This window comes from Marmota monax, unplaced genomic scaffold (genome assembly GCF_021218885.2).
Source record: "Marmota monax isolate L192 unplaced genomic scaffold, Marmota_monax_Labrador192_F-V1.1 WCK01_AAM20220418_F8-fsc00064, whole genome shotgun sequence".
NCBI lineage: Eukaryota > Metazoa > Chordata > Mammalia > Rodentia > Sciuridae > Marmota > Marmota monax.
In genome coordinates, this window is record NW_026694542.1 from 45,054 (window position 1) to 64,093 (window position 19,040).

At 48.7% G+C, this 19,040-nt stretch overlaps 1 protein-coding gene and 1 long non-coding RNA gene across 8 annotated transcripts; one reads left to right on the forward strand and one right to left on the reverse strand.

The window, feature by feature from the left end:
- Nucleotides 1-230: 230 nt before the first annotated feature.
- Nucleotides 231-18,992, reverse strand: LOC124076532 (uncharacterized). 2 transcript variants are annotated; one of them, XR_009224557.1, is made up of 5 exons: nucleotides 18,261-18,992; nucleotides 12,609-12,672; nucleotides 11,759-11,875; nucleotides 10,996-11,154; nucleotides 231-9,954 (listed from the first exon to the last, which is right to left on the reverse strand). It is a non-coding gene; the product is annotated as an uncharacterized LOC124076532 (long non-coding RNA). The 2 variants fall into 2 exon arrangements; XR_006846378.2 differs by having other exon boundaries at nucleotides 231-11,154; nucleotides 18,261-18,987.
- Nucleotides 5,649-17,671, forward strand: LOC124076529 (septin-4). Of its 6 annotated transcripts, none has more exons than XM_046420516.2 (12): nucleotides 5,649-5,759; nucleotides 10,590-10,886; nucleotides 11,242-11,335; nucleotides 11,795-11,881; nucleotides 12,402-12,525; nucleotides 15,849-15,983; nucleotides 16,097-16,214; nucleotides 16,309-16,410; nucleotides 16,600-16,696; nucleotides 16,789-16,951; nucleotides 17,099-17,198; nucleotides 17,460-17,671. In XM_046420516.2, the coding sequence occupies exons 1-12, from the start codon at nucleotides 5,757-5,759 to the stop codon at nucleotides 17,517-17,519; spliced, it is 1,380 nt and encodes a 459-aa protein (XP_046276472.1). In that variant the 5' UTR covers nucleotides 5,649-5,756; the 3' UTR covers nucleotides 17,520-17,671. The 6 variants fall into 6 exon arrangements, with proteins under 6 accessions (XP_046276472.1, XP_046276474.1, XP_058427464.1 ...); XM_046420515.2 differs by lacking the exon at nucleotides 5,649-5,759 and adding an exon at nucleotides 8,338-8,567; XM_046420518.2 differs by lacking the exon at nucleotides 10,590-10,886 and having other exon boundaries at nucleotides 5,652-5,759.
- Nucleotides 18,993-19,040: the final 48 nt, after the last annotated feature.

The following is a 19,040-nucleotide window of genomic DNA, read 5'->3' on the forward strand; positions in this document are numbered from 1 at the left end:
TACATGCACATTCCTAATCCTCAGGAGAGAAGTCATTTGAAAAAATCATAGTTGACAGGGGCTGGTTTGGTGTAGATAATTTTCCCAAGAGCTGAGATAATAACTACCATTCATTTTGGTGATTATACCTTGTTAAATGTGTTAGTGAATTTTTACAGCAATCTCTGAGGGTATTATTGTAAGGGTCCCTCGAAACGTCGGAGAAAGAGACCACCAAGTGACCACACATGCAATTGGCAGAAGGGGGATTTATTGAACCAGCATGCTGGGGCTCAGTGCCCACTCAAGAAGGGAAAGCAGCCCAGAGCCCCGAGCAGGGGCTGAGGATTGCTTAAGTACACTTTTTGGAGAGGGCAGAGGGCTTTGTATACATCAGAACAAATCATCATGAGGCGCGGGAAAATTGAACAACAACTCCTAAACATGATTAGTTCATTCATTGGCGGGAACAGGTCAGGCTGGAGTGATAGGTCATTCCTAAGGAGAGTACACATTCAAACTGATTGGTTCAGGCCCTGCAAGGCCTGCGTGCAACCACACAGACCCCTTCAGTTATTAAACAACCAGACAATCAGGGGAAATGTTTACTGGGCGGTTCTAAGCATTGTCTTAACAGCTACAGAAATTTCAGGTTTTGCAGGTAATATAGAAACCTAACAATACCTCCTTTACATTTTAACTCAGACCTTGCAGCTTAGAAACTTTTACAGCACCCGGTCTTTTACCCTTTAACTTTTACGCTTTAACTTCAATTTCTTTTACCCTTACATTATACCTTTTCCTATTTGACATATGAAAAAACTGAGGCTCAGGATTTGTTCAAAGTTGGAAGCTCTTTAAGAAGATCTTGCCTCAGAGTTTCAAGTATGTGGTATAGAAATCCTTCTTGTGTAGCCATATCTTCCTGGCAAAATAACTTCCCATACAGACCATGTTGGCCTGCCCAAAATAATTATGAGGGGCTGAGGTTGTGGCTCAGTCAGTGGTAGAATGCTTGCCTGGCAAGCATGTGTGAGGCACTGAGTTCAATTCTCAGTACTGCATATAAATGAATAAAATAAAGGTCAATTGACAATAAATAATATATTTTAAAAAAACTACAAAGAGGATGGTTTTAGTGGGAGCAGTATCCATTTACTTGCATGTGAATTATGAGCCAGGGAGGTGGGCATGAACTTGAAAGCAGCCAGAATTAAGGGCAAGTGATGGGTCAATGTAGCCCACAGCCTCAAGGCTTGTCCCGCTCTAAAAAGTCAGAATGGAACACTAATCAATGCATCCTTTTAGTGAGTTCATATTGATCAGTCAACTCTTGGGGGCAGGGACCTGGTTACTAGGGCAGACATCACATCACATGTTGACATCATGTTCCCTGGATTGAAATGAATAGAGGTTAAAATAGAAGACAGGCTCCTGCCCTTGAGGGGCTTATGATTAATTTACAAGAGAAAAGTATATAGATGGGTCACTTGAGAAGGTGTGGACATCCAAGGACAAAGCAAAGTTCAATGAAATGAGTCAGCAAAGCTTCTAGTATGGAAACACTTGGAGGGTAAAAGACAGGGGGACAACACAGATTTTGGCTCAGTTTTGAGAAAGACCTTGGAACTCAGCTGCCCAAAGGTTGAAGTCCAATGTTGTTAGTTGGCCACGGGAGGTATTCAGATGGAGGCAGGAAAGATAAGGAAGTTCATGAGGAGAGTCAGACATTCAGTTAGATAGTCACATGGAGATTTGCAAGTCCCTCCAGCTCTGAGCTCCTCCGTCTACCCTGCCTAGGGTGGGTGTTAGAAGAACATGCCCTATCAGAGTGGCTGACTTCCAGCACCCTGCCACCTTTGGAATGCCCCTCTCTGTGACTGTTCAGCAGGAACCAAGAAATACAATTCTTAAGATATTTTGATTTCTTCCTTCTGCACAGACCTTGCTGGACAGACTGGCTGAGCTTTCCTTAAAAGACACAACCTAGGGCTGGGGATGTGGCTCAAGCGGTAGCGCGCTCGCCTGGCATGCGTGCAGCCACCACATACAAAGATGTTGTGTCCGCCAAAAACTAAAAATAAATATTAAAAAAGACACAACCTAGTGATGGCCCTTTGCCCTCACCCCTCTAGGGCTCTCTGACTATATCATCAGTGACTCATCCACCTCTGGGGGAAGGGAGGTACAATTAGTTCTTGCACCACTTAGAGAAAACAGCTACTGAAAGGCAAAAGTAGTCTTTTGCTAGTCATGCAGATCTGAAATCCTGATTTCCTGTGGTAATCTGTCTTTATTCTTGGCCTGAACCTTGGCCCTGGCTTAGCCTGAGTGCAGTCTCCTTGCTTATTAGCACCTGTGCCACACAACCTTTGCCATGTGTGGTCAGGAAAGACCCAGTAGAGGGGGCTGGGAGGTTTTCCATACAGACCATGTTGGCCTACCCTAAATAAAGGAGTCACAACAACATGGGGGAGCTGTGGTTACTTGAGTTTACCAGAGGAGTCACCCTCTTTGCTAAGCTAAGCAGCTACTCCCCAAACATTTGGCTCACCACCCTAGCAGTGCCTGAGAAATTGTACTCTAGACAAGGACATTAACGCCTGGTGGGATGTTAAATATCAAGGAAAAGTCAGAGCTGAGTTGTGCTGAGGCAAATTTGGCTAGGCCACCTGCCGGCTAGAGATGGGAAGGCACTCTGTCGTCAATGACTTATAGGAGGGCTGCTGTAAGTCGGCCCTGCTTCGGATCAGGTATGGGAACTCCAGCAACATGGAGCAAGAGGTCTGGAGCTAGGGGAGTTCGGCCTCTTTCACTGAGGGAAACGGGCCCAGGCAGGGAAAGGGACTTTGAGGCAGTGATGTTAACAGTCCAAGCTGGCATGGGGACATATGCCAAGGCCATCTTCTCTGAGAACTCTCTAAATGCTACAAGGCTAGCATACTGGGGCTGTGCAGGCAGAATGGCTCAAGTCTATTTGCAGCTTTTATTTCACCCAGCATGTCTTATGTTAGACCTCTGGTACCGTGGTTAGAAAGGGACTCAAACCCCAAGATTCTTTGCTTGGAGCTAAGTTCCATGGTCTCAGTCCTCTCTTAGGGCCTCACCTCTCTCTCTCTCTCTTTTTTTTTTTTTTTTTTGACATTTGTTTTTGTGTATAGAATTCTAGATTGATTTTTTTAGAGAGAGAGAGAGAAAGAGAGAGAGAGAATTTTAATGTTTATTTTTCAGTTTTCGGTGGACACAACATCTTTGTTTGTATGTGGTGCTGAGGATCGAACCCGGGCCACACACATGCCAGGCGAGCACGCTACCGCTTGAGCCACATCCCCAGCCCCAAGGGCCTCACCTCTCTCAAGGCAAGCTGGCACAATCATGCCTTTGGACACAGGGCTTTCTGGAGCCTGAGCAGTGGGTGCCAGAGAGGAGTGGGGATTCCAGCACAGATGAGGATGAGTTAGCTGAACTAATTATATTTTTGTGTGGTGCCAGGGAATGAACCCAGGGTCTTCTGCATGTTAGGCATTGAGCTGCCTTTTGAGCTGTTTCTGTGTCCACACTTTAAATACAGCTTGAGTTCTGGGGAGGAAGGTTCTTATGATAAAGGAAAATAAGACTCTCTGATGGGGCTGCCTTCTTTTCCTCCCCACCTCAAGTCACAGACTACAGATTGGAAGCACCCAAGAAGTATTCTTCTTTTTTATTTTTGTGCATTATAGTTTTACATAATTGTGGGGCTCAGTTTTAACATATTCATGAATATAGGGTTATATATAATAATTATTATAAATCAAATAATAAAAGTTATTAATTAATAATAATATAAATTATTATTTATAATAATAAATTATATAACATAATTTGCTCCATTTCGATCCCTGGTGCTACTCCTTTGCCTCTTCTCCTCCCTCCTCCAATCCCTGGCCTCACCTCTGTTGGTCCTTCTAATAATTCATTTTAAAAAATTGGTGTGTTATAGTTACTCATAAAAGTAGAATTTATCCAAGATAAATGTACCTGCATCAGTAATAGGGGTCTAGGGCTTTGAACAGTGGGGTCTCGTGACCGTTGAATCTGATGGCAGTAGCCACTACTGCTTCTGCAGACTTCTAACAGCCATTGATTATCTCTTTAGGTCTTTTGTCCTCCTGAGTAAGCTTTAGATTTCCTGGGTCTACCCCAGGCCTTTTCTGGGAGCCTCTCTAGAACTTCAGAGGTCCCTTCTCACTGGAGTCAAGCTGTAGATCCCCATTTTCCTATGCTTCCAGAGCCATCTGAGTCTCTTCAAGTCCAAGTTTTCTTTAGTATCTCCTTCTGTTACCTTGCTTTCTTCCTCCAAGGCCTACAGCATACCCTCCTTCTTCATTAAATCTACTTTTAGAATGCCAGAAATTGCAAGGAAACTTAAAAATAACCTAGTTTAATTCCCCTCATTTTCAGGAGGAACTAAGAGCCTGAGAGGTGAAGTGAGTTGCTCATGGTTGCCCAACTACTAGGAGTTTTTCTCCTCAACTTGCTGGTTAATGAATATTTGCTCCTGATGTCTTTAAGCAACAACCTCTCTAATCTCCCAGTTCACCAGTGCCAAATATCCAGTCATATCTCCTACAGCAGTTCCATGTTTTCCAGAGCCGGATCTTATCTGCTATTCCTCCCTTGACTGAATACTGACTGGTCTCAATTGAGGCCAATAGCTCACAGATCAGATAGAAATAAGATAGGCAGGCATCTGACACTTCCACCCATAGACAGCGCCATACCTATGGGGCTCAGTTTTGTCCAGAACAAATACAGGCAAAGGCCAGTCAGCCTGTCCTTGTAGGAGGGCTTTTGGGGTCTGAGGGGGATGCTTCTGGACCTCACCAACTCCCCACCTCCAAGCATGTACCTCTCTCTAGCTGTTGCTCTGGCACCTCTGAGCTTCTAATGCTTTTAAAGATGCTGAAGCATCTGTCCTACAGCTTCTCACCTGCTTGTCAGAGGAAGTATGGTCCAGCTGAGCCTGGGTCATGCCTAGGCTGGCCTCCCCAGAGGCCTTTCCAGCTTTCCTCAGCTCTGGGCAAGACTCCAATGCCCTATTAAAGCCACTCAGCCTCCCCCTTCTAGCCTTCCAGCAGATGATCCCTGAATAATTTCTGCAGTAAATCCTCTTTAATCTCTAATCTGAGGTCCTGCACAAAGGGAACTTACTGCTAACCTGTCTTTTCCACAGCTTGGATAGAGCTGGAGAATGTTTTGACATTCTCCTTTAGGAGGTGTGGTGAGGGTATGGACAATCAGTAACTTGGACATCAAACTTCCATAACACTTTGATGAATCCCTGGGGTGACCACATGTTTCTCTCCAACTCGTATGGCAACTCCTCCTCCCTTTGCAAAGGCATCTCCTTCTAGGGATGCTAGGTGGTTGTTGCTTTCTTTTTGGGTACTGGTTTAAACTCCCGTGGTCCTGAGCTGTCCAAAGAAGCCACTCCAAGGATTAAGAAAAAGCCAGGTAGCCAAAGTAGCTCAGGGTCAAGGAGCCGAGGCCTCCACCCTGCTCTATGCTTCAGGGGATGGCTGGCGCCCCAAGCCTAGTTCGCGCGGGCACCCACCGCGGAGGTGCAGGCCCCTCCCGGGGCCCGACTCGCCCCGCCCCCGCCGACTCGCCCCGCCCCAAGCGGTCGGGACTCGGGGAGGCGAGTGGGGGCAGGCGGTGCGGTGAGGTCCGCGCTCAGCTCCAGCCGCGGGTCGCTCGGGCGCTGTCCAGGCGGAGCCGGCCCGGCCCGGGCTGCAGCCATGGTAAGACCGGCGGGTGCAGGGCAGGGCCAGGGCGCTCAGGGCCCGCCGCTCCCGGGCGGCTCCGAGGAGACCCGCGGCGCTGCAGCCCCGGCTATGCGGGGCGAGAGGAGCTGTCGCCAGCTCCAGGCTCGGGCAGGCACTGTTAGCGGGTGGCGCTGCGTCGCCGTTCCCAAGTTTCTCCCCCCAAGCCAAGCAGCTACCGAACAGGCCGCGACCCCCGACGAGTTGCCCTTGGTCTTGGAGGAAGGGGTGGGTCTGTGTTGTGGGAGGTGCCCGCGGTAGAGACCAGCATGTTGTTCTGGGGAAGGCGCGTCAGCGATGAGGGTGGTGAGGGTCTCCGCCCTTGCCTGAGTCATCTGTTACCTAGATGATCCTTCCTCACTCACCTACCGGGAGCGCAGAAGCTAGCACCAACTTCCTTTGGAAAACATAGAGGAGATCCACAAAACTGCCAGCATCCTAAAAGGGATGGTGAGACTCTTGGTCCCTCCTTTCCAAAACCTGGCAGCCCCTTTCTTAAAGAAACACCTGAACACCTGAGAGGAAAGCCCACCCCACCATCCAGTGGGGTGGGATCAGCTGTATCATTTGCCTCCCAGACAGGAACAGTGGGGAAGCTTCCTCTGCTGCACCTACCCCCCCCCCCCAACTCCCCAACTAGGTCCTTCTGCAGTGTGTGGGGGTTGGCGGGGACTCATTCCTGCCACCTGCCTGTAGTGGGAAGAGAAGCAGTAACCCCAGCCAGCCTTCTTAGAGATTCCCAGGTAGGAGGTTTTTGATGCTTGGTTGTGAGGATGCCAGCTCTTTTCTTGCCATTGTTGCCAGAACCTGCCACAAACACAGCCTATGGGTGTCTGGGCCTCCAGGCCACATCCATCTTTCCCAGTCTGGAAGCCTCCCAGTCTTTGCCCTCTGCTTTGGGAGGCACAAGCTGTTTACAGCAGGAGAGGATTCTTGACCACCCTGTGGGGCAGGATGTTGGCTGAGGGCAGCCACCAGAGGGAAACTCCCTGCATCCTGTGGAATCAGAAGCTTTCAGGTTTAGAAAGGCCAACCTTTTGGGCTCTTGTCTCTCAAGCTGTGTCCAGGCGTAGGCCCAAGTCTTGGCCAGGAAGTCTTGGTGACCCTATAACCTTCCCCAAAGAGGGTTCCTTGGAAAGGCTAAGTGGTGCCTGTCCTGATCCTGGCCCCCACTCCTTTTCCCCACTGGGGGATGGACAGGCTGATTGTTCCAGGGATAGAAGCCTGGGGAGACACTGTTTATCCCCAGTGCCAAGCCCAGCAGGGACCAGAGGGACTTTTTCTGTTACACACCAAGTTCAGTTCAGCTAAGGTCTTGGTGCTTTCAGTTTGGCTGAGGCCACCCTGTTCTTTTCTAATTAGAGACACCACCACCAACAAAGTCTCCAGTCTCAGGCCCCTATCCTTAAGCCAGCCAAGTCCTTAGGCTGACTACTGGTTCATGTCAGGCCACAGTCCTCTATGAGGGTCTCCTTGTGAAAGGAGGTTGGTGTCCTAGCTGCTTTGGGAATCAGTGTAGAGAACTCCCCAGCCCAGCAGCCCCAGGGAATTTACATTTGCATGTGAAAAGAATGACAGATCAACATTAATGACTATACTGTGACTTGAGTACTACTTCTCTCAGGTTCAAAGCAGCTTGAGGTATCTCAGAGTGATTTCTCTCCCCAGTCTCCCTGGGAGGCAAGGAAGGGCCATTCACAGTTGGACATTAAGACCCTGAAATTAAAGACACTATTAAGACTCACAAGGGGGTGTTTCCAGCCCAACCAGAAACACTGGCCTTCTGACTCCTAGTGGAGTGCTCCATTTGTACACTGCCAGCCAGACCCCTCAATTCATCTCCCACCTAAATGGCAGCTCTTGAGCCTCTGGAATTCAGTTTCCCATATGCTTGAACCCATGCCCCTCAGAGACCAAGTGCTAGCAGCTCTCTCATTGATTTTGTGAGAATGATGGGATGATAGAATTGATACCCATCCTCCTGAGTAAGAGGTCAGGTATACTAGGGTGGTCAGAGTCCCTGGAGCCAAGCTGCTTCTGTGGCTGGGATTCTCTGCAGGCAAATCTAGGAGCACATTTTCTAAGACAGTGGGATAGCAGTTTCTCCTGCTGGGAGAAAACAAAGGGACACTTGGGAAGACCCCTGGAACTTATACTCAGAGGATCATTGGATATCCTACCCTACTTCAGCACTGCTTAAGGTGAGAGATGGGGGGTGGAGTTGGGAATAGGTTTCCTGGGTGACTGTCCTGGATGTACTGATGGGTCAGGTCACCTTGGGGACAGTTCATAGTCTTCAGGCAAGCATCAGGGTCCTTGGGGGTTAACAGAAGAGGCCAAGTGGGTCAAGAGTCTGTGCTGCAGATAGACTTGGGAGGTTGGTGCTGTGCCCACCAGGGCAGTCAGCGAGCAGGCGTCATGGGGCAGCCAATCAGAGGAGGAGGGGACTGCAGAGGAACCAAGTGATCCTGCTGCAGCTGAGCTGCCCTTGGAGGGTGGGAGCCAAGGGAAGGGGAGGAGGAGGAGGGAGTGGGGTAGGACATTCCACAGGCTTTTTTGGCCCCTGCCAGAGACAGAGGGAGGTCAAAGAAAAAGGGAAAGGAGCAAGTCCGGAAGCCAGATGACAACAAGAGCATCAAGACAAGGTTGTTTCTGTGTGTGAGGAACTTTGCCTGGGAGATAAAATTAGACCTAGAGCTTGCTCACAGGGAGTCTGAAGTGTGGGGCATGGACCGTTCACTGGGATGGCAAGGGAATTCTGTCCCTGAGGATGGGACTGAAGCTGGGGTAAGATGCTGCTCTGGGAGTTGGGTGGACCTGACTTGACTTCCCCCTGCCTTAACTGGGAGTGGTGCTCAAAGTCAGTGGCAGAGTTGGGGGGTATGAACAGATGGGAGGTGAGGATCCTAGTGTTGTGACTCTTTGGCTAGAGCCCTTTGGCTTCCTCCATGCTGATGCATAGCCAGGGCTGTCAGAAAGGACAGTGCCGAGTTCCTGGTGTCTCTGCTGGAAGATTGTGGGGGGACAGGGCTCTCCATCAGCACCTTCCCTTTTCCCTTTCCTGTTGCCCCTCTGCTCAGTGCCCCCTGAGCAGAGTTCTCTCTCCCATCCTTAGCCAATCCCCAGACCAACTGCTAGGGCTCTGTGGGGTTGTGTAGAAAGATGACGTTTCCTGGAATTCCTCAGACTCATTAGCTGCCAGACAACAGGACATGCTATCCCTCAAGCCCCATTCCTTCTCTTTGCTGTATCATTAATTGTCCAAGCTGGGATAATTTTGAGAGTGAAAAGGGACACAATTAAATCATTATGCGAGACCAATAAGCATAAAAGGGGTTGTATAGTTAACCTAACAGATCTCACAAATATCAGGCCTGTCTTAGGATTGCCTCTTGTGATCACTAAACCTCCACATGCCAGTTCTAGTTTCAGCCTAAAGGGTCTCTTCCCTCCCTTCTGTCCAGGCAAGCTCCGAAGTTTGTTATAAGCAGGTATGGGGATGAGAGGTGACGCCTGAAAGTAACTCTTAGGAGACTTTTCCTTCTAGCTTCCCTTTCCTAGTCCTTTCCCTCTGGCATAAACTGACAGTGTGCACATCTGCCTCTTTCATTTCATCCCTTTGTAAAATGGAGCTATGCAGGAAGACTCTGACCATCTTATCTCCTTCACTTTGCCTGAGACTCCACAGTGGTCCAGGGTAGCCCCCTTGGCTTGGCCAACCCCCAGAGGGTGAGTCAGCTTCTGCAGCCGGCCGTTGTTCATTGTCTGGGGGTGGCACGTGGGTGTTGTGAGGCAGAGCTGAGCCCAGCACTGCCAGGCACTCCACAAAGGATGTTGACCCCCAAAGGAGAGAGGGGAAGATATAGGGTCTAGAGCTGAGGGGGAGCTGCCCATCTCCCAAGCTGGGGGTGGAGTGGAACTGGCTTCTATAGAGGAGCCACTCCATTCTCTGCCTACCACCACACTGTGACTACTGAGGGGTTTCCCTAGATGTTCCTCTCATTTGGGGGCCGTCAGCAGTCTTGGAGGTCCAGCCTCCTTCCAGGCTCTTCCAGTGTCCTCCCAACCTCTCATTTGGTCCCTCCTGGCTGCCCTCTGTCCATACTCAGCATCCACTGGTAGGTTTTTTCTTCTCTCCTGGGGTCCAGGGCCAGATTCTGGTGTGGTTTTGCATCTGGAGTAAGAGTAGGGTCAGCAGGATTGAACTCTGGGCACTGAACCCTGGAGAGTGAGAACCCAGGGTAGAATCCTTATCTGGGTTTTCCCAGCTTGCTGACTAGCAGTGACAGACACAGAACCTCCTGCTGGTTCTTGACCTGCTTGGGAGGCAGCTCCTTTCTTTCTGTCCTAATTCCCTGTGCCCCTAGCCTTCTGACTCCCTGTACTCACCTTGAGTCCTCAGCCACGCTGTTCTCCCTCTTATTCAATTTAACTTCCTGGCCTGTGGGACAGTCCCTGGATCCTGGCTTGTCCAGACCCCCAGAAAGGGCAGCCTCAACAAACATCCTGCTGAGACGGAGCTCCAAAACTGGAGAGCAGGGCTTTGGAGGCTGCCTAGGGATCCTCCTGGACCCTGGGGCCCTTCCCCATGTCTTAGCTTGAGGATACTGGTGAGAAGGTAAGGGGGATGGTGAGCACATCCTCTGGCCTGGCTGCCAAGTTCTTTCCCTTCTAACCATGAGTGCCTCTCCCCTCTCCTTCTCACCTCCTATGTCTGCCTTCTTCCTTGTTCTTCCCTTCCGGTTCCCTCCTGCCACCTCCCACCTACTCCATCTCCCCACCCCACTACCTCCAACCCACGTCCTCCAGATCAAGCATTTCCTGGAGGACACCACGGATGATGCAGAACTGAGCAAGTTCGTGAAGGACTTCCCAGGAAGCGAGCGCTGCCACTCACCGGAGGCCAGAACCAGGGTGTCCAGGCCCCAAATCCCGGAGCCAAGGCCCCAGGCCCCAGACTTCTATGATGATGACCTGGAGTTCAGACCCCCCTTGTGGCCCCAGTCCTCTGACAGCCAGCAGTACTTCTGTGCCCCAGCCCCTCTCAGCCCCTGCACCCGGCCCCGCAGCCCATGGGGCAGGCTTGATCCCTATGATTCCTCTGAGGTAGAGACTTCAGCCCTGCCTTTGCCTTTCAGTGGGTGGGTATAGGAAGACCCAGGAAGCGGGCAGACAGCCTTAGGGTTTATGTGCATGTATGTGTGTATGTATGCACCTGGGATCTCTTTCTGTCCTGTGTCAGTCCCAACTCCACTCTTGTCTGCCCCCAAGGGCACTGGAAACGTAGTATCAGCAAGGGCAGGAGGCCCAGCTGGTGGCTTCTGATAAGAACTCAAAAGAGTCTGGCACTGCTCCTTTAAGGCTGGGGAAAGATCTAGAAGAAAGAAAGAAAAGACTGGTGCTGGGTGCTAGGGCCCCTCTTGTCTCTCACCCTGATGCATTCTGCCTTCCTGTCCACTAGGATGACAAGGAGTATGTGGGCTTTGCAACCCTCCCCAACCAAGTCCACCGAAAGTCTGTGAAGAAAGGCTTTGACTTTACCCTCATGGTGGCAGGTAGAAAAGGGCAGGGATGGGTTGGGCAAGGGATGTTTTTAGGTGGGGAGTGTGTATGTGTGTGTGTGTGTGTGTGTTTGAGAGGGAGAGAGAGATAGATAAAGGGGCATGGGTAAGGAAGAAGGAGCAAGCAGCAAATGCCTGAGTCTTTGCAAAATAGCTAGGAGTCTTTGGTGGCCAAAAATATGTATATGTTGGGGGGAATGAAGTAGTTCAAGAGTTTTGTAGTGTAGGCTCCTTCTGTGTGACCTTGGGCAGTCTGTTGCCTCTCTTCATTCCAATGAGACAGCTGGATGAGCTGATCTCTGCTTCCTTGTAGTTCTAAAATGCCATGGTTTGGTTAGTCTAGTCCTAATTGATAAGAAAACAGTTTTCCCACCAAACCTTGATCCAGTGGAGCTGCCCTTTGGCTACAGATCTTACCTTCTGATTTGGTGCCTCTGTCCTCTCTCCTGTCAGGAGAGTCTGGCCTGGGTAAATCCACTCTTGTCAATAGTCTCTTCCTCACTGATCTATACCGGGACCGGAAACTCCTCAGTGCTGAAGGTAAGGAAAAGAGAGGAGCGTAAAGACAGGCAGAGAGACCTGTCTTGGGATGTTAAAGTCACTACAGAGTCGGGGGGTGGGGATGAGGGAATGGGGCCCTTCCCAGCATGCCGGAAACCATGACCTCCTAGAGAGATTGACAACATCCCTCCAAAGTCCTGTCTGGCCTGGCATCCCACCAACCAGCTCCCTAAAGATTTGGGTGCTGAAGCAGGGCAGGGATCAGAATCCTGCTCTTTGAATGAGAATCTGACCCCCAAAGGATTCCAGGAATCCAAAAAGGCCGGGAGCAGAGAAAAGGCTGGGGCCAGAGCCAACAGCCACCGGCATTTCCTGTGTTGGGAAATGTGCTCCTTGCTGGTTCCCAGAGAACAGGCCCTCAGGCAGCCTGTGGGTGGGAAGCGGGGCAAAGTAGATGAGGCAGTCTGGGCAGCAAAGCTGACTGGGGTGGGTAGTTTGTGCTGACTGGGCAGGTCCCTGCCCTTGCCCTTGCCCTTGCCTCAGTGTCCCCCTTCTTCAGAACGGATCACGCAAACCGTGGAGATCACTAAGCATGCAGTGGATATAGAAGAGAAGGGTGTGAGGCTGCGGCTTACCATTGTGGACACACCAGGTTTTGGGGATGCAGTCAACAACACAGAGTGGTATGTCTAACCAAAAACAACCCCAGCTGCCCCTGACCCATCACTAACTTCGCAAACACACACAGGTGCACACATAGCTGTACCTGTCAGGGAGGGTTTTGTGACCTTAAGCATATCACTCCCCTTACTGGATAACTGTCTTCTTCTCTGTAAAATGAGAGGGAAAGGGTTGGAATAGATGATTTCTAACGTTAAACTCTGACCTATAATTCTATAATGGCGGTGGAAAAAGAAGATAAAAAGAAGAGCCTCAAAAAAAGTAAACATGAAGCACAGGGCCTGACACAGTGGGTGCTCAATAAACATCCATTTCTTTTAGATGCAAGGTCTTGTTGAAAGGGGTATGGAGGAGCATGGAGGGAGGGCTGAAGGGAAGGAGAGGCAACAGAAAATAAATGGGTAGAACTTTGTTTACCAGGCACCCTCCAGGTTCTCTGCCAGAAGAAAAGGTAGTTTTGTCACACACACACACACACACATGCACACATGTATGCACACTTCACCATTCCTAGCTATTTTTTTTATGAACTGGAGAGAAGCTGAGGTAATGGTCAGATGTACGTGAGTAGATGAGAATAATTAAAAAAGAAAGAAAGAAAGAAAAGTTGGTACCTTTAACAAAGTTAGGCAGGTGGTACTTGGAGCCCTAGACTCACAGTTCAAATCTTGCATGATCTTGAGCATGGCTGCATTCTTATTTCTTAAAGTTGGAAAATACTAGTCTTTCTTGGTACAGTGATGTACCCCTATAATCCCAGCTACTCAGGAAATGGAAGCAGGAAGATTGCAAGTTCAAGGCCAGCCAGAGCAACTTAGTGAGAACCTATCTCAAAATAAAAAGGGCAGGGGATGTAGCTCAATGGTAAAGCACACCAGGGTTCAGTGGGGATTGATCTGCAAAAAGTTTTTTTAAAAAATTAAAAATTAAGGGCTGAGGCTGGGGCTCAGAGGCAGAGCGTGCGTCTAGCATGTGTGAATCACTGGGTTCGATCCTCAGTACCACATAAAGTAAAATAAAGACATCATGTCCACCTATAACTAAAGAAATTTTAAAAATAGAAAAATACCTTCCCTTATCACCTTAACCAGTTGATCTGAAAATCATCCCAGAATGATGCCTGTGCATTGGAAACTGTAAAGGGCTACTCATACTCACCAAATTTTGTAATGATAATCGAAGGACCAATTATAGGGCCTGTTGTTCAAAATTATTAAGGATTTCAAGATAGTAACAGCAGAACATCAAATCAACCCTTCTAAGTGCAGGTCCCTATGTGACTACACAGGTCACACACCTCACAGACTAATCGGACTCTAGTAGACCTTTCTGTGCTGTGAACCCCCCATTATGTGCTTCATCACTACATATCATTACTTTAAGCCCAGCTAACCAATTCCTTTTCAACTTCATAAGCCTTGGGGGAAAGCTATTTCTTATATTTTTCCACAGCACTAAGCTACTTCATGGGACATGGTCTTACTCCTGGTGGGGTGAAGTGATTTCCATATTGTTGTCACCCTTCCCACTCTAGCAGTATGTCTCAGCAAACCACTTGTCTTGAAATTCTAGTACCAACCAGTACCTGCTTCTTACTGTAGCAAGTACTGCTTTCTCCTTTAGTCTATTTACCTTCCATGATAATATTAGTAATAACTTCAATTGCAATAATAATAAAATCTCCATATCACAGTTTATAGTGTAACTTAAATTTTTTTTTGTACTTGTAGGACAGAATGCCTTTGTTTGTTTTTATGTGGTGCTAAGGATTGAACCCAGTGCCTCACAGATGCTAGGCAAACGCTCTGCCCCTGAGCTATAGCCCAAGCCCTATAGTGCACCTTAATAAACTCATTTAATCAATCAGTAGGAATTTATGAAACACATGCTAGGTGCCTAGCCTGTGTTGAACATTTTAAGAAATGCAGAACAAATATGAATGGTCCCTGTGCCTGAGATGTGTACAGTCTAGTAGGTAGTGGTGGAAGATTGAGATGAGGGAGCAGTTCTCTAACATAGGTATCTATCAGATGAAAGTCAGTAAATGGGTCAGGCCAATGTATAATGGCAAACACTGATCTAGGAGTCAGAAAGCCAGGGACTCAGGTGGGTAGAGGATTTACTAGCCAACTGATCTGGAGCAAGTCTCCTAGCTGCTTTGGATTTAATTTTTTTATATATAAAATGAGAATGACAATGGTCAAAATGCATAATATCTACCTGTACAGAGAGTAAGAATTACACTAGATAATAGAAGGCCAAAACTGAAATTCTTAAAAATATTTATATAGTCATGCATTACTTTATTATGGACATACATTTCTTAGAAATGTGTCCATCAGGTAATTTTATCATTGTGCAGACATCATGGGACATACTTACATGAACCTAGGTGATATGTCGATCACTCAATGTGACCTCCTGATGCAATCAAGCAATGCTAAAAACATGAATCTATGAGGCATAACACAGCAACTTTTTTTATAGCAAACTCTTGTTTTGTGCTGGGATCAAACTCAGAGCATTGCACAGGCATCCTACCTGTATTCCCAGGAGCTGTATTCCCTGTCTTTTTTTTTTTTTTAATAAATAGAAGGCATACACTAAAATAATGATAAAAAGCATAGTATAATAAATATATAAATCAGTAACAGAGTCAATATTGTTATTAAGTAGCACAGTAGGTTTGTTTATACCAGCATCACCACAAACACATGAGTAATGCGTTGGTGCTATAATATGATGGCAATTTTTCAGCTCCTTTATAATCTCTTGGGGACTGCCATAATCTGTGGGATCTAAAACTGATGGAAATATCATTGTGTGTAAATATATAGCTGTGTAGTGGAGGGGAAAGCAGTGTGCATTGGTATAGTTAAAAGAGCCTTCATGGAAGAGGTGGTTCTTGGATAGAGCCTCTAAGGATGGAGCAGGTTTGGAGAGGTGGAGGAAAGACTGGGAACCATATGAGCAAAGGCTCTGAGGCTGGGTTTAGCCTGACGTAGGACTTCCCTGGCTTCCAGTTGGTGTTTGCCTCCAGCATCTTACTGTTCTTACGGCTTTGTTGGGTCACCCGCACCCTTTTCTCTCATCAAACTAGTATTTATTGAACTCTGCCTATATACTCAATAAAATTTTCTATCAGGACATGTGAAATACACACCTGTCCCACTCTGGAGTCTCTCTGAAGGTATAGTAAGGCAAACCAAAGAATAATAATATCTTGAAAACACTACTCGGGGAAAGGGTTACTTCTTTGCAATCCCAGAGCTCATTAGGCAGCCCCCACTCCCACAGTTTCTCTGCTTGTCTGTCCCTGCCCCAGCTGGAGGCCTGTGGCAGAATACATCGATCAGCAGTTTGAGCAGTATTTCCGAGATGAGAGTGGCCTGAACCGCAAGAACATCCAAGACAACAGGGTGCACTGCTGCCTGTACTTCATCTCGCCCTACGGCCACGGGTATGGTCCAAGCCTGAGGCTCCTGGCACCGCTGGGTGCTGCCAAGGGAACAGGCCAAGAGCATCAGGGGCAGGGCTGCCACTAGCAGGTGGTCACAGATTCCTGTTCCCCAGGCTCCGGCCATTGGATGTTGAATTCATGAAGGCCCTGCATCAGCGGGTCAACATCGTGCCTATCTTGGCTAAGGCGGACACACTGACACCTCCTGAAGTGGACCGCAAGAAACGCAAAGTGAGGGAAGCTGGTGGTGGGTGGGGAGGGAAGCAGGTGGGCTTCTAGAAAAGATGCTGTCCCCAGAACTGTGGGCTCCTCATCTATTTGCCAGATCCGTGAGGAGATTGAGCACTTTGGAATCAAGATCTACCAGTTCCCAGATTGTGACTCTGATGAGGATGAGGACTTCAAATTACAGGACCAAGCCCTAAAGGTGGGGCTATCCCAGGGCATCCCTTTTCCATATTTTTTTTCTTGGGCAGAAGAGGAGAGTAGACTTCTATATAAGGACAGGCTCCTGGGGAGGAGGAGGACCCTGGCTTCCTACAGTGAAGCAGAGAAGATGAAGATAGAGGTAGAAAGGAACAGGTGAGAACAGGGGGTTCTCCCCTAATTCTTTCAGGAAAGCATTCCCTTTGCGGTAATTGGCAGCAACACTGTGGTAGAGGCCAGAGGGCGACGAGTTCGGGGCCGACTGTACCCCTGGGGCATTGTAGAAGGTAAAGCACTGAGCTTGGGACCAAGGTATTTCCTTCACTTAGTATCTCTCCCCTATGCATGCCCCTGGCTGACTCCTAGCCTTGCTATGCAGTGGAAAACCCAGGGCACTGTGACTTTGTGAAGCTGAGGACAATGCTGGTGCGCACCCACATGCAGGACCTGAAGGATGTGACCAGGGAGACACATTATGAGAACTACCGGGCACAGTGCATCCAGAGCATGACCCGCCTGGTGGTGAAGGAACGGAATCGCAAGTATGACTGGAAGCCAGCAGGGGGATCCCAAATGCAGCCTTGGATGAGACCAAGCCCCTCCTTTATTCCTCTACAGGCCCTGGGCTCAACCTAAGTTGGTGCTGGGATCCCCTAGCCTTACCAGCCTTCCTTTCCCCTTCCCCTTAGCAAACTGACTCGTGAGAGTGGTACCGATTTCCCCATCCCTGCTGTTCCACCAGGGACGGATCCAGAAACCGAGAAACTAATCCGAGAGAAAGATGAAGAGGTGAGAGCAGTGTGAGGTGGTAGGGGTCGACAGTCTGGGAAGTCCCCTGTTTAATCATAAACCTCAGTATCTCTTGGTTTGGGAAAAGAAAGATTCCTGGCTCTGGTGCATATTTGGGACATTGATTGGTGGTTCTGCCCAGTTTCCATCATATGTCCTAGCTACCAAGGCCCTGACTCAAAGGATTAAAACTTGGGGACACTTCCCCAATACCATGGGACTCTCCAGAAGGCCCCATTTTGATGCATCTGCCTATTCCAGCTGCGGCGGATGCAGGAGATGCTACACAAGATCCAAAGACAGATGAAGGAGACCCATTAACTGGATTTCAGTCCTGGATATTTAAATTTCTTTATGCTCATGCCAGCCCTCCCAGCACCAGCTCTGCTCAGGCTCCTGCAGCTACTGCCACTTCGCCTTACATCCCTGCTGACTCCCCAGAGACTCAGAGGAAATAAAGTTTAATAAATCTATATGTGGCTTCTGGTATCCCTGTCTGCATCTTTACCACCTCTCGGAAACCAAGATCCTAGGACCCAGTATGAAAGCCTGATGGAGGGGGATGCTGGTGGCTTGTAGTAGAGAAGGAAGAGGGGAAAATTTCCCTTTCCCATTTCAATCCCTGCTTAAAATATAGCCTGACTTCTTCATCTTAATGATCAAATCTATCCTACTGTACTATCTGGGGCCTGGGCCTGCCTGTATCTTTCTTATATACAGTAACCTCAATTCTATAGCAGTTTTGGATTTGATACCAGCCCTTGGGAAAACATAAGGTATAAACTGCACTCAACCTCCTGACTTCCTATTTCCCCCCATCTTGGAAAAAGGGACATGCAGAATTAAGCTCTAGGAAGCCTATGATAAAGCACTGAACAAATGCTGAAGGCCCTGTAGTCACCAAATACTATAATAAATGCTGGGAGTGAATAAAAGCACCATCATTGTCCTGGAGGAGTTCAGTACTCAAAAACTAAGTATCTGCTCGGCCACAGTCACTGTTCTAGACCCTGGAGTTAAAGTATTGGACACAAATAAGGTTCGTGTCTTCCTGGAACTTACTGTAATAAAAGTTCCAATGCTCTAGGTGGGAGCAACCGTTGCCACGTCTGTTATCCCAGCTACTCCGGAGGCTGAGGCAGGAGGACCACAAGACCTGTCTTGAGAGCTCCGATGGTTTCCTGGTTTTGATCCCCAATACTGGAGGGGAGGGGGTTTGCAATGCTCTGTAAACAAAGACGTTTGGAGATATTTTAGCCCGGTGGCCTGGTGTTATACATTCAAAGCCCACTCCAGAGTTGAGGATTTTTGTTGGCAATCTGCATCAACAGTTCTCCATTTCTGTTGGTGGTATCGCGAGGCCACGGCGACCTCCAGCGGCCACCTTCCGTCCTTCTTGACTGCTCTGGGTTCCCAAGGGAGCGGAGTTAGGTACTTGTGAATGCCCTGTTGCCCTCTTCCTTTATGGACAAGAGGCCGCAGCTAGTTAGTGGCTGTCTCAGATCCAGTTTTCCTATCTCTCGGGTAAGAGATCTGACTCAGGACTGGCGGCACAAGTTTTGGAGGAACCTGTCAAGACAGAGGAAAAGGGAAAAACCAGAGCCACCAGTCGGAGAAGATCCAGACCGAGCTTCAGGCTTTCAGCCCTTCCCACTCTCGAGCCCGCGTCCCCCCCGCCCATTTCAGCTTTGGGACTGGATAATCGCATCGAAACCCAAACAAGATTGGACATAATGAGGAGCCACCGGGGATATATTTCAGAGATACCCCTAGGGCGGGGTCGTCACCGGAAGTGACTACAAGGCCAGTGCCCCTACAAGGCACCGCCCCCATTTGCGCTAC